Raw genomic sequence first — 11,973 nt, 5'->3', positions numbered from 1 at the left:
TATATACCTTTTTAAATCTATGCCCAGTCAGAATGTGGAAGCCTCTCTGGTAACAAGTCAAACACGTTTTCACAGAGTGTAGAGTGTTCTGTTAATGTTGGGGCAGATGTCTTTCCAAGTATGTTGAAGTGTTGTTCACAAATGAGGAGCGGACGGTAAGTAAGACTTAGTAAGGAAAATGGAGAGAGCAACATTTTTTGTGAGCATATCAATGTGCAACATGTGCAGTCACCATCTTAAATACATGTTATGAGGGCTCAAGGGAGTTATCCACCACTTTCATCTTCTTTGTTGACCCCTGACCCATCAGAGATTTGGTCTAGCATTTTATATAAATGTGCAAATAAACATCCAAAGATGTCAATGATCGAGAGCACAACATACCAATACAAACAATGGAAGCTACTAATGAAATTAATAATTTACATGGGGTGATTCATTCATTATAGAGGCCTCACTGAGTGAGAGTCTGTAGCAGCAACTATGCTGTTTTATCTATATGGTTTAGAACTACATGAATTTGATTCTCTGTATTTTATTTGCTTTAGAATCTGCTTATCCTTTTGTTTGTATTCATATTTGCTCCACCATAATTTCCCATTCTGAGATCAATAAGACAGAACTACAGATATGAAATTGATAATTTAACGAGTCCCCGATGGGAAATTTGTGACTGCGGACAAAGTGTAGAATTATATTTTTATTTGGCAAACCCTGTCCCGGACCTTTAATTTACAGTGGCTTCTTCACGTTTGTGCAATTCACCAAACAACCAATGAGTAGCGCTGTCGCAATTTCACAACTTTATCTGCCACAAACAGCAGGTCGAGAAAACAAAAAGGCGGAACGATGATACGCTCCTGATTGGTCACCGCGTTTCCAGCATGGCTTCCCATTGGTTGGAGTAGTCGACCCGCCAGCGTCGTCTGGAAACAGCGCCATAATTGAACTCTGTTTAACTTGTTCAACCTCGGTAATAATTTGCCAACCGACTTAAGAGATCGTCAACGTGCTACTTACCGCTTAACTCAGCTCACCTGTGAGGACGAATTAATCTTCGCTGTTTTTATGGCGTTCGACGCCGAACGCTAAGGCGGCTAGCTAACGTTAGCGGGTGTTGTCACTGCCATCTGCCGAAGTCAACAATCGCTTCACCGGCCACCGACATGAGCTTCCCAGTGAACTTCCAGGCGTTGCCCGCTGGAGTGTTCGAAGAGGTTTTTAATCCAGAGAATGTGAGAGCAAGGTAGGTATTACGTCTCGTACTCACTACTAAGCATTATCAGGGGAGAAATGTCTTGGTTAATTTGCAGCTTTTCATTTCATTTCATATCATCGACGAGTTTACGGGGTCATTTAACAATTATTCTTTATTTATGGAATCCAGTGTAAAAACTATTAGCATGAGCAAAGACGCACAGTGCCCTTTAAGTGAACCACGAAGTGGAAATCTGCTGGACCTTAAAGTCGGTCTAATTAATTAAAACAATCAGCAACGTGTTAAGTTATGAAAAAGACTCTTTAGTAGTCCTCCAAGTTTCGTGACTTTTTGACTGCATTACAATTTGCACTTTTATCAAGTTTTAGAGGTATTGTTTATTTAAATGACGTGAAACTGTTCTTTGGTCATCAGAAATACTGGAAATACTCAAACCACGCTGAGTTTCCCCAAATCCAGAACAGCCCTGTGGGATGGCAGCCCGACCGGTGACACGCTTCACCTCCAGCTCTGCTCACAACGGTAATAAAAGGGCCAGAGCTCAGCACATTTAAAAAAATATATATTGTGATACAGTACAAATGTTGCACTTTATTACACTTGATTGACTCAGTTTTCATTGTCCCTCTGAATCCTCTTCGTCTGGCAGGAATCCTCGTGTGTTGCTGCTGGAGAAAGCTCTGCGTCTTGCCCAGCTGCACGCTCGCCATGGCAACAAGCCTCGTATCCACTGCTTTTTTCTGGGCTCTGTGTCTGTGGACTCTGGTGAGAGCCCTCTCTTTTTCACAGAACTGCTTCTGTTAACATTTCATGTGATAATTCTGAGTAATTCATATCTTTCACTTCTCTCTTTGTCTCCAAACCACCGGTTCAGATGAGGATGGTGTCACTGTGACTCTGGACCGGTTTGATCCTGGCCGAGAGCAGTCAGGAGGCACTGGCCGTGTTCCATCCGCCCTGCTGCCTGGAGATGTCCTGGTTCCCTGCATGTTCTCCTCCATGTGTGAGGGCATGTCGGACACAGTGGTCCAGTCTGAGGCAGACCTTCATCTCTGCTTCAAGGTTTGTACTTAACACATGTTTTGATGCTAGTAGTCTCAAATGTCCCATTTGAGAGCTTTTAACTAGACCCAGTCAAAGCACCACTGTCCCTCCCTGAACACTTGCAGCTGTCTGCGCTGGAGCTCCGGTCCCATTTGAGGCTACCGGAGTTAGTTTCAGGAACAGCAGCTTTATTTTGAGTTTTCTCTTCAGCCAGTAGTGGGCTCCCGTGGTTTAGTGCTGACGTGAAATATTTACAATTTTTGTGAAATTAAAGTTTTTTTAAAGTCTTCCCCTCTTGACTCCATTAATTAATCTTATGTCACCGTCTCTCAGGGGCTGCAACAGCACGTGAGCAGCAGACAGACACTGGATCTGTCTCAACTGCTTAAGGTCAAAGGTCACGTGCTATGCAGGCCGCAGTTGGACGCGGCAGTCTTCACGCTCACCTGGTCAGCAGTCAGTCCGGCTGCTGGCATTGATGTTCAGTCCGTGCGACCCGTTCCAATCATTCCCACTGCACTGGTCAGGAGTCTGACGAGTCTGGGGAGACCCCCGCCCCACTCTGTCAATCACCAGAGAGGGTGAGCCCACCACTCTGAAGTCCCATGTGATTGAATCAGTGTAGTCACTTGCTAACTTCCTGTCTACGTGCAGGTTTCTGACAATGGATCAGACCCGGAAGCTTCTGCTGCTGCTGGAGTCGGATCCCAAAGTGTCCAACCTGCCCTTGGTGGGACTGTAAGTAACTTCAAACTACTCTCACGAGCAGATCTAGAAACATCAAAACAAGAGCTTAAACACGAAGAACCAATGTTGGTTGTGATGCACCTGTTCAGTGTGTTGCTGCCTTGTGCTTCACAGCTGGATTAGTGGAGTGACACACGTGCACAACCCTCAGGTGTGGTCCTGGTGCCTCCGCTTTCTCTGTAGCGCCACCCTGCAGGACAGGTGAGTCCCCACCCCCTCCCCACCTGAGTATAGTATAAATCTCAAAGGTGTGTTGATGACAAGTTGACACTCATGTCCTGTTAAGAGTTTTGTCCGAAAGCGGCCACTTCCTGCTTGTCATCTTTGGGTCGACCCACCGAGCCCCCCAATTCTTCCAGTGCAGAGGACCCAAACCTGGAGCTGCACAGCTGGACTACCAGCTGCTGAGCGCCTCTCAATCGTTCACCCTCTACCAGGTCCTGATCCACCGACCCTGCCAGGTTTCCTCTTTACTCATGGTTTGTGTGGTCACCAGGTGGCGCCAGTGGACGGTCAGACTTTGCAGTGCGTGTTGGCACCGGAGCTCCAGAGCAGACAGATGCAAGTGTTCAGGGAGGCACACAGATCCTTTAAGAGGTGCTTTGACTGGGTCTAGTTAAAAGCTCTTCTGGCAGATGAGAACATGGAATAAGTATTTTCGTTTTATAACGTCTGTCTCAGCGCTGCTCAGCCAGGCACCACGTCCTCCATCAACGATCAGGACTCGGGAGTTGAAGACGAAGACCTGTCTCCTCGCCCGTCACCGAGTCCCCACCTTCCTGCTCAACAGGTCAGCAAAGAGTGAAAACTTGTGAGCAACACTGAATCGTTTGGGTGAATATTTTGTATTACTTTGGGGGGATCTTAAATGAATATGAAATAAGAAATGAACAAATTGACTGACATTGACCAGAAGGCTGAACTGGCTCACATAGAAAAGTAAGAGTCATGTGGTTGTACCACACAGTTAGCTCCTGGCCCACCTTGCACCACTTACATCAAACCACGTGTTGAGAAAGTTTGTACTTTCAGACCCGCAGAGTTCAACCTTCTGTCCCGGAGCTCTCCCTGCTGGTCGATGGCTCCTTCACTTCGTCTAATCACAGCGCACGGCGAGAATCTGCCTCTGGCCACAAGCATCATGCTCCTCCTCAAGACAAACGATCTGCTCCTCCACCTCAGTCCAGGGCTCCCAAACCTCCTCGCCGCTTGCACAGCACTCCCAACGCTGACGGCCCACAGCCCTGCTCCTGCTGCACCTCCTCTCCCCCACACAACTGCACCGCCATCCTCCCCCCTGAGGCTCCAGTCATCTCCCCTGCACCCTCTCTTCATCTCACCCCTGCACCATCTCAGCAGCTGGCGCCTCCAACCTCAGCCCACCAACCTGCTTGTCATCTCCCTCCTCCTTCTGTCCATCCCTCCCCTCTTCCTTGTTTCCCTGCTTCCGACACTCGCAGTACTCCGCCATCAAATCGCCACTCTGCTCCTCTTTTCCCTCATAAATCCTCTCCTCCGACTCTGCCTCCTCCCTCTACTGTCACCTCAGCCCCGACTTTACACTGGAGTCACCCCTCTCCTGTGCCATGGTGTGGCGACTCCACTCCCTCGCCTCACCCGGCCTCTCCTCCATGGCCCTCAGTCTCCTCTCGGCAGCCTCAGACAGTCCCTTCAGATGTCCATCAACTGCTTCTGCAGCAGGACCAGCAGCTGCGGCTCCTTCAGGCTCAGGTGGGGAACGGCACTCCTCACAAACATCCATTTATTTAGACCCTGCTTGTACTCCAATTTCCCCTCGCCTTTGTTTTGTAGTTTCCATTTTCTGACCTTCTGATCTGCAGGTCCAGATGCTGCTGGAGGCTCAGAGCAAGCTCCAGTCCTGTCAGAAACAGGCGGACACTCAAACCCAGAGGAGTCTGGTCAGCATCGCCGTGGGAACAGGTCAGACCCCAGAGGGTCCAACTAAATTGCCTCTCTTCTATCAGGTGCTGACTCTCTTGTATGTTCAGGTGCCAGCTTGTGCTGGACTGATCCTGGTCCCCCTCAGGAAGTCCAGAATCCTCGAGTGGACACCCCCACTCCTCCTTCCACGCCACAACATCCCGCTGCATGTTCCTTGTCCAGCTCAGAGCCAGTGTCTACTCCTAGACCTTCTATGAGCCCGCCTTCCTCTGGTCCCCCCTGCACTCCTCCAGCTCCTTCCACCTCCTCTGGGCCTCACTCCTTCCCCCAGCCAGAGGCAGGAGATGAGGATAGTGACAACACAGTCCAGGGGAATCATTCTAGCCATTTCAGGTGAGATTGATGGAGACGTATACTGTGTCACATTTGAGTGTTCATCTCCTGGGCTTCGCTTTTGAAGTATCAGTTGGTTTTACATCTGTATGTGTTGCATCTCCATCGGTCATTTCACTCAGAGCTTGTTGTCTAGCTTTTTGTCAGAATAACTTTGTTGTAGAATAACCTCTTGTTTTAGTTTTCTGTCTGCCTCTCACTCACTATTTCTTCTGTCCCATAGTTTCTGCCTGTTTTACTCTGTCCATGTTCTGTCTGCCTCGCTTTCTGATCTTCTGTCCTTATTCTCTCCTTGACTGCCTCATTTCTTTGGAGAAATATTTATCATATATTCAGCCTGAAGTTGATCATTTGGGTCTCACTTCTGTCTCTTTGGTCCAGTTTTGAAGGGCTACAGAGTCCAGTTCTAGGAGAGAGCGCCAGCATGTACAATCCTGAAGTCCAACAACAAAACTTCTACCAAGACCTCATGGTAACCGCATGCACAGTCAGAGAATGGCTGGAGGAAGATGCTGACCACTGCTTCATGTTTCACCACAGACTCAGCTGACCAGTCGGCTGCAGGAGCCCGACAGCCCTCAGAACCAACCGGCTGGTCAGTGGCAGCAGCCTGACAGCAGGGTGGAGGCAGAACCATTGAGGAGGCGCAGCTTGCCAGTTACATCCCATTCGACACGGAGGAAGCAGCAGAATCAAAATGAAGATGACCCTGTGGTCAGCGCCACTCTGCGGCGCCTGCAGCAGCTCGGAGTCAGCGTCGACAAAGAGGATGTTTTGGATTGTGACAGAAAAATCCAGAAGACTGTAGAGAGCACCAGGTACTATAAGGTTCTTTCATACCTCATCCAGATGTGAAGCGGAGGGTAAAACACAAGTGAAAATCTCCACCTGTCCTGTCCTCTATTCTTCGCAGCACTCTGGCGTGTATCAACCCAGCCGCGGTTCTCACTAGACTCGGGGTGTCTGAGCCACCCGGTAGCATCCTGTTTCCCGGACATAGCGTGGATCTCAGCCTGGAGGCCAACGCTATCGCCCTGCGCTACCTGAATGATGCTCAGCTCAGTAGACTCTCTTTGGAAGGTCGGGCCTCAGCACCTGCTGCCCCAGCCTCCTCAACCGACTCCCTACTGTCACCCAGCAACATGTCTATAGCCACCAGGAAGTACATGAGGAGGTACGGCCTCATAGAGGAGGGGGAGGGGGAGGAGGATAGTGAGGAAGAAGTCCCGGAGACGTCGCATCGGCAGCCGCTCGGCGAATCCCACAACGTGAGACGTCTCGTGCAAGGCGAACTTATCCAGGACCTGGGTCCCAAAATGCAGCTGCTGAAGGAGGGAGGCCGATCCAGCAGAGGCAAGGAGAACAGTTCCAACAGGCGGCCTTCTCTAGCGAGGGCGGGTAGCCTGCAGACCGAGGGGTCAGTGGGAAACATCCTGGACCTGAGTCGCCTCAGACAGTTGCCTAAACTCTTCTGACCACAAAACGGGCTCGCTGGCGTTCATAGGAGGCCAAAGGATCTCTGCAACCTCCTCAGCATCACTGATTTATCCAGGATGAGCATCTGAAACGATCACATTTTACTTCAGATCACATTTCAGTTGAGTGTTTTTATGCATTTGTTTCATGTGGTATGTTTGCACACGTTTTTATATTTATGACTCTACCAATAAATGTGATAATACTTTTAATTTTTGCTGGACTCCATTGGTTTTCAAATAACAGTGATGCTTTTGCTTTTGTTCTGACCAGAAATATAGGCACACTGAGCTGTTGTTAGTGAGTTAGCTCCTTTGGAAACATTTTCAAATGTTTGTGGCTCACTTCAATAGTTCAAACGTCTGTTGGTGACAAAAGTACAATAGCGTAATATCTAACTACCTTCTTTCCCATCTGAAATGACAACTTTACAGGTTTCATCAACAAACGGACATACATTGTGTAAAAATCAATTTCTAAAACCCCATACTATCAAATACAGATAAGAGATTCCTTACCCACATCATAGATAAGCCTCCGTTTTTGGTGAAACCTGAGTATATTTTCCACTCGTTTTTGTGTTACCATGGGCTCGATGGGTGGTGTGGCGTCATCTGCTGGCCACACCGCGCACCCGCAATATTTGCAAATAATTCTGATCAATAAACAGATCGAAGTCTCAAAGGTCATCTCCGCTATTCCCTGCTCCCCAGGACACTGACCTGTTACACACATACATCTGCCCGTTCAGTCGCTGCAAAGGTAAGATGCTTTCATATCATATAAATTAAGATGATTTGACCTTATTTTATACTCCTTTTACACTTGAATCATTGCAGCAAGTTCCCTTCTGTTTCACTCTGTGGCTCAAACCCCTTAGTTCACATTAGTTATTTCTGTGTACCGCTCAGTTCCTATGTGCATGATCAAATGAAAAGAAGAAGAAGATGAAAATATCTAAAATTCAATCAGGATTTCAAGCAATGATATAAGTTATATTGAGTACTTTGAGGCTTCAAGTTTATAGTCATCAAATAGTTGAGCTGTTTGTTTATATAACAAAGTTGCCTTCCTTAATGCTAATAAAATGTAGCCATTTAGCTCAGTTGGCCGATACTTCTGATCACTGAAAGGTGGCATACCTACAGAATTACTCTGTCAAAGGAACCAAATGTATAAGGCTTGTCAATGGAAGGCTCTGTCAACAGATTAAAATTTTAGATGGGGTTACCTGGGTACTTGAAGGCACATCACAGAAATTGTTTTTGTTGTTTTTTAATATTGTCAAATATAATTTAAAATGTATTATCAATAACATTTTGCGTTCAAGAATCAGAGTCCCCCCATGCCTTAATGGTTTGATCCAATCTGTCAGGTGCCAGATCACCTGTCACTCACTGCGACAACTTTAACAACGGAGGTGTATTTGAAGCACAGTCGCAGAAAACAGGTCAGACAGAGAGCAAAATGATGACATAATACAGAGGAATGCAATGGAACAAGTGCCTGTTTGTATCCATAGAGCTTTATTTATAAGCAAGTTTGGCATTTCTTTTTATTAGTAAAGTATGCAAGTTGTTAAATATTATTACTGTTATCAAATGTCAAAGTTGTTTTTCCACTTAAAAATCGATATAGTTGTTCAGCGGTTACATCCCTGTAAAAATGTTTGGCGAGGGATACACTGAAGACGACTGAAGTAAGGGTTTTAGTGGTTAGTTCAGAAAAAGCCAGCCAAGTGCTGAGTGTTGTGTTCAGTTCTCCACGGTTCCTTCTGTCTGCAGGCCATTTGTCATTCTCTTACAGGCCACATTTTGGTCAGCAAGTGTACAAAAATACAGACGATTAAAGCACAAGAGTTTAACTGGAGCAATGTGTATGGATTTCTACGTCGGTGGTTGTTACTTTACAGACAACATTCTCTTTCGCAGAGACGTCACGAGGAGTGAACTGCCACAAGATGAAGCCATCTGATTGGCTCTTGGTACTTTTGTCGCTTGTCTCGGTCGCCTCCGCGTTCGACATTTGCGACGCCAAACCCAAAGACATTCCTCTTGAGCCGCGCTGCATCTACCGCACCCAGGAGCCTGATGGCCCAACAGAGGAGCCGATACCTGAAAACACCAACCCCCGGGTGTGGGAGCTGTCCAAGGCCAACAGCCGCTTCGCCTTGTCCATCTTCAAAGAGCTGGCCAGCAGCAGGACCCCGGAGTCCAACATCTTCATGTCCCCCATCAGTGTGTCCACGGCGTTCGCCATGACCAAGCTGGGGGCCTGCGACCAGACGCTGGAGCAGATCATGAAGGTGAGCAAACAGGTGGATCAGTGGACGTCTTGGATTTTGATTCAACCTTTCCTCTCCCTGCAGGTGTTTGAGTTTGACTCCGTCAAAGAGAAAACCTCGGATCAAATCCACTTCTTCTTTGCCAAACTCAACTGTCGTCTCTATAGGAAGAAGGACAAGACCACGGTGTTGACGTCCGCTAACCGCCTCTTTGGAGAGAAGTCTCTGCATTTCAATGAGACCTACCAGAACATTAGCGAGACCGTGTACGGAGCCAAGCTGATGCCTCTCAGCTTCCAGGTCTGTCTCTTTAGAACTCCCTGAGTTGAAAGATGAAACGTGACTCCAGTTCTCTTTTAAAGGAAAACCCAGAGCTGGCCCGCCTCACCATCAACAACTGGATCGCTAACAAGACGCAGAACCGCATCCAGGAGACTCTTCCCGAAGGAGTTTTGGACACAAACACGATTCTTGTTCTGGTCAACACAATCTACTTCAAGGTGCCAACACAAATATGGAGCATGTCTCTGAAAACGGTTGTGAGGAACAACCACCCCAACACTCAGTGTTGGTTCTGACCTCCAGACTGAAAGCCTCCCACTACATGTAGAAGGCCACCAAGAACTAGCTTAGCCCTTGCATCAGTCATCATCCCAAACTTTGGATGAGATACATATTTTCTACAATGGAATTTGGGGAGCAAAGCTCTCGGCAAACTTAGGCCCAGAAATGGATGGCTACACCAGGGCCTGTATTTTTTGATGTCTCTGGTGTGTCACTCCCGCTTGGCTTGTATGAAGAGTCTAGCCTGAGCTCTGGGCGAGTGCAGCGAGTAGATAATTCTGGATGCGTATAAAAAATATTTGGTTTCACCCCAACTTCCTGTTTCTTCAGGGTCAGTGGAAACACAAGTTTGGCAAAGAAGACGTTTTCAGCTCTGACTTTCATATCAACGCTGGGAGAAAATGCTCAGTCAGCATGATGTACCAGGAGACCAAGTTCCGATACGGGAACTTCCTTGAGGACAAGGTGCAGCTGCTGGAGATGCCGTACCTGGGAGATGACATCACCATGGTGCTGCTCCTGCCGAGCAGAGACACAACACTGAGAGAGGTAATCTGAACCTGTCTTCACAGAAAGGTCGGAAGTAGGGATGGTTCATCTTTTTAATGACTGAGGTAGAAGTCTATAGGACCTGTAGATATGGATGAAGGGAGGATGCACCTCATTTGTCCTTGGTGGAATGCCACTCAAGCGTGTGGCATTAGGAGAAAGATTGCTTGGGTTGAGGGTTGATGGCCTCCACCTCTCTTTGGAGCTACCTACTGAACCAGCTGTCAGATTTTCAGGAGGCACCACTGAATGTTTTGTTAACCTGCCACACCTTCCTGCTGTCATTAAGGTAGAGGCAAATTTTGACTTGAAGAAGTTCAACACCTGGGTGGACAACATGAAGGAAATCACTGTCTCCGTGAACATTCCTCGGTTTCAAGTGGAGGACAGCTTCAGTCTGAAGGATAAGTTGAGAAAGATGGGTTTGACGGACCTCTTCGATCCAGACAAGGCCAGTCTGCCGGGTAAGAACCAGGTTTGAGATTCTCTTCCCGTTTGTTTGTGAAGCAAGAACTGTGTTTGTGCTTGCAGGAATGCTGGAAGACGGAAGCATGAGTCTTTTTATTTCGGATGCATTCCACAAAGCTTTCCTGGAGGTCAGTGACATGAACTTTTCATGCTTTTGACACCCAGGTTTCAGAAGGTCTTGAACGCCTCAGTCGATAACCGTAACATTTGTGTGTGTGTACCTGTTAATCTGCTTTTGTGGGGACCAATTCTTGACAAAACACCTTCTTAAAAGGACCTTGTGCAGGAACCAAATCCAAGCCTCAGTTTGAGGATGAAGACGTCATAATAACTAAGTCATTACAATTCAGTTTGGTTCGGAGTCCTGGTTGAGGTGAGCCATGTGTTTTGAATGGTTAGGTTTAGAGTGAGAGGCTGGGCAGAGCATTATGGCAATGAGACGCTCCCTGGAGGACAGAGATACAAATGTGTGTGGGTACACAGGGACTGTCGGCACGCAGTGGACTCAGCATTCATGTGTGGGCGTCGACCTTTGCTTGCAACGGCAATACGTGTTTGTGTATACTGACAGTTAACTGCTGACCTTCATTTGTTATTTTGCTACTTAAATAGTTCAACAAAAGGAATCTGGAACTTGACGTGTTGAGGCTGGAGATGGGTCACTGGGCCATCACATATAGAAGCCCTCCACTCACACACTAACATGACAGAGAGTTGACGTTTACACAGTCTCTTTTGGACCGTGGGAGGAAAACAAAGTGCCTAAGGAGGTCTAACAAAGTGCATACATAACGGACTCAGAATCGCAGGAGTTACTTTAAGACAACTATGCCACCTTCATTCTCACTTTGGGTCTCAGCTCATAGGGTACTGTGTTTACTCTCCTCCCTCTCCAGGTGAACGAAGAGGGCAGCGAGGCGGCTGCATCCACTGCCATCGTGGCCGTTGGACGCTCCTTCAATTTAGACCGGGAGATTTTCCTGGCGGACCGTCCGTTCCTGCTCTTCATCAGGGAGTCCACCATCAACACGCTCCTGTTTATTGGCCGTGTTGCCAACCCCTGTGACCAATAAAGTCACAATCGCTGCTGCTTCAATGATGCTGGATTCATGACACTTACTTTGGACTACCCCGTTCTTTTTTACTGATAGATAACATCACTTCTAATCTTTCCAATCCCAATTGTACCTTAACAATGGCTTGGTGATCCTCAAATGTCTCAGTGGAGGTGATGTCCTCTCCAGGGGAGGAGTCCTGGTATGTAGGTTTATATTATAGTGTGAGGGTCTTCTCGGGTAAAACCACAGGTGAGCAATATAAGTTGTGT

General features: G+C 47.4%; 2 protein-coding genes across 2 annotated transcripts; both read left to right on the top strand.

Moving 5' to 3' along the window:
• The first annotated feature begins 932 nt into the window (after positions 1–932).
• stil (STIL centriolar assembly protein) lies at positions 933–6,958 on the top strand. Its single transcript, XM_053853561.1, has 16 exons — positions 933–1,246; positions 1,634–1,741; positions 1,869–1,984; positions 2,094–2,281; positions 2,597–2,844; positions 2,918–3,001; positions 3,125–3,211; positions 3,297–3,447; positions 3,507–3,607; positions 3,692–3,800; positions 4,043–4,741; positions 4,852–4,951; positions 5,020–5,305; positions 5,687–5,777; positions 5,846–6,123; positions 6,219–6,958. Exons 1-16 carry the CDS (start codon positions 1,167–1,169, stop codon positions 6,778–6,780), a joined length of 3,288 nt encoding a protein of 1,095 aa, XP_053709536.1. The 5' UTR covers positions 933–1,166; the 3' UTR covers positions 6,781–6,958.
• Positions 6,959–7,472: 514 nt separating this feature from the next.
• Positions 7,473–11,861, top strand: serpinc1 (serpin peptidase inhibitor, clade C (antithrombin), member 1). The gene is made up of 8 exons (XM_053853577.1): positions 7,473–7,543; positions 8,713–9,086; positions 9,150–9,365; positions 9,428–9,565; positions 9,960–10,178; positions 10,468–10,642; positions 10,710–10,774; positions 11,543–11,861. The coding sequence occupies exons 2-8, from the start codon at positions 8,742–8,744 to the stop codon at positions 11,717–11,719; spliced, it is 1,335 nt and encodes a 444-aa protein (XP_053709552.1). The 5' UTR covers positions 7,473–7,543; positions 8,713–8,741; the 3' UTR covers positions 11,720–11,861.
• Positions 11,862–11,973: the final 112 nt, after the last annotated feature.

This window comes from Synchiropus splendidus, chromosome 1 (assembly GCF_027744825.2).
Source record: "Synchiropus splendidus isolate RoL2022-P1 chromosome 1, RoL_Sspl_1.0, whole genome shotgun sequence".
NCBI lineage: Eukaryota > Metazoa > Chordata > Actinopteri > Syngnathiformes > Callionymidae > Synchiropus > Synchiropus splendidus.
This window is presented reverse-complemented; position numbering and strand designations above follow the sequence as displayed.

Coding starts and splice junctions, on each gene's coding strand:
- stil (XM_053853561.1), top strand. CDS start 1,167: ATGAGCTTCCCAGTGAACTTCCAGGCGTTGCCCGCTGGAGTGTTCGAA. Junction 3,448..3,506: donor AATCGTTCACCCTCTACCAG/GTCCTGATCCAC, acceptor TGTGGTCACCAG/GTGGCGCCAGTGGACGGTCA. Junction 4,952..5,019: donor CAGCATCGCCGTGGGAACAG/GTCAGACCCCAG, acceptor TTGTATGTTCAG/GTGCCAGCTTGTGCTGGACT.
- serpinc1 (XM_053853577.1), top strand. CDS start 8,742: ATGAAGCCATCTGATTGGCTCTTGGTACTTTTGTCGCTTGTCTCGGTC. Junction 9,366..9,427: donor TGATGCCTCTCAGCTTCCAG/GTCTGTCTCTTT, acceptor TCTCTTTTAAAG/GAAAACCCAGAGCTGGCCCG. Junction 9,566..9,959: donor TCAACACAATCTACTTCAAG/GTGCCAACACAA, acceptor CTGTTTCTTCAG/GGTCAGTGGAAACACAAGTT.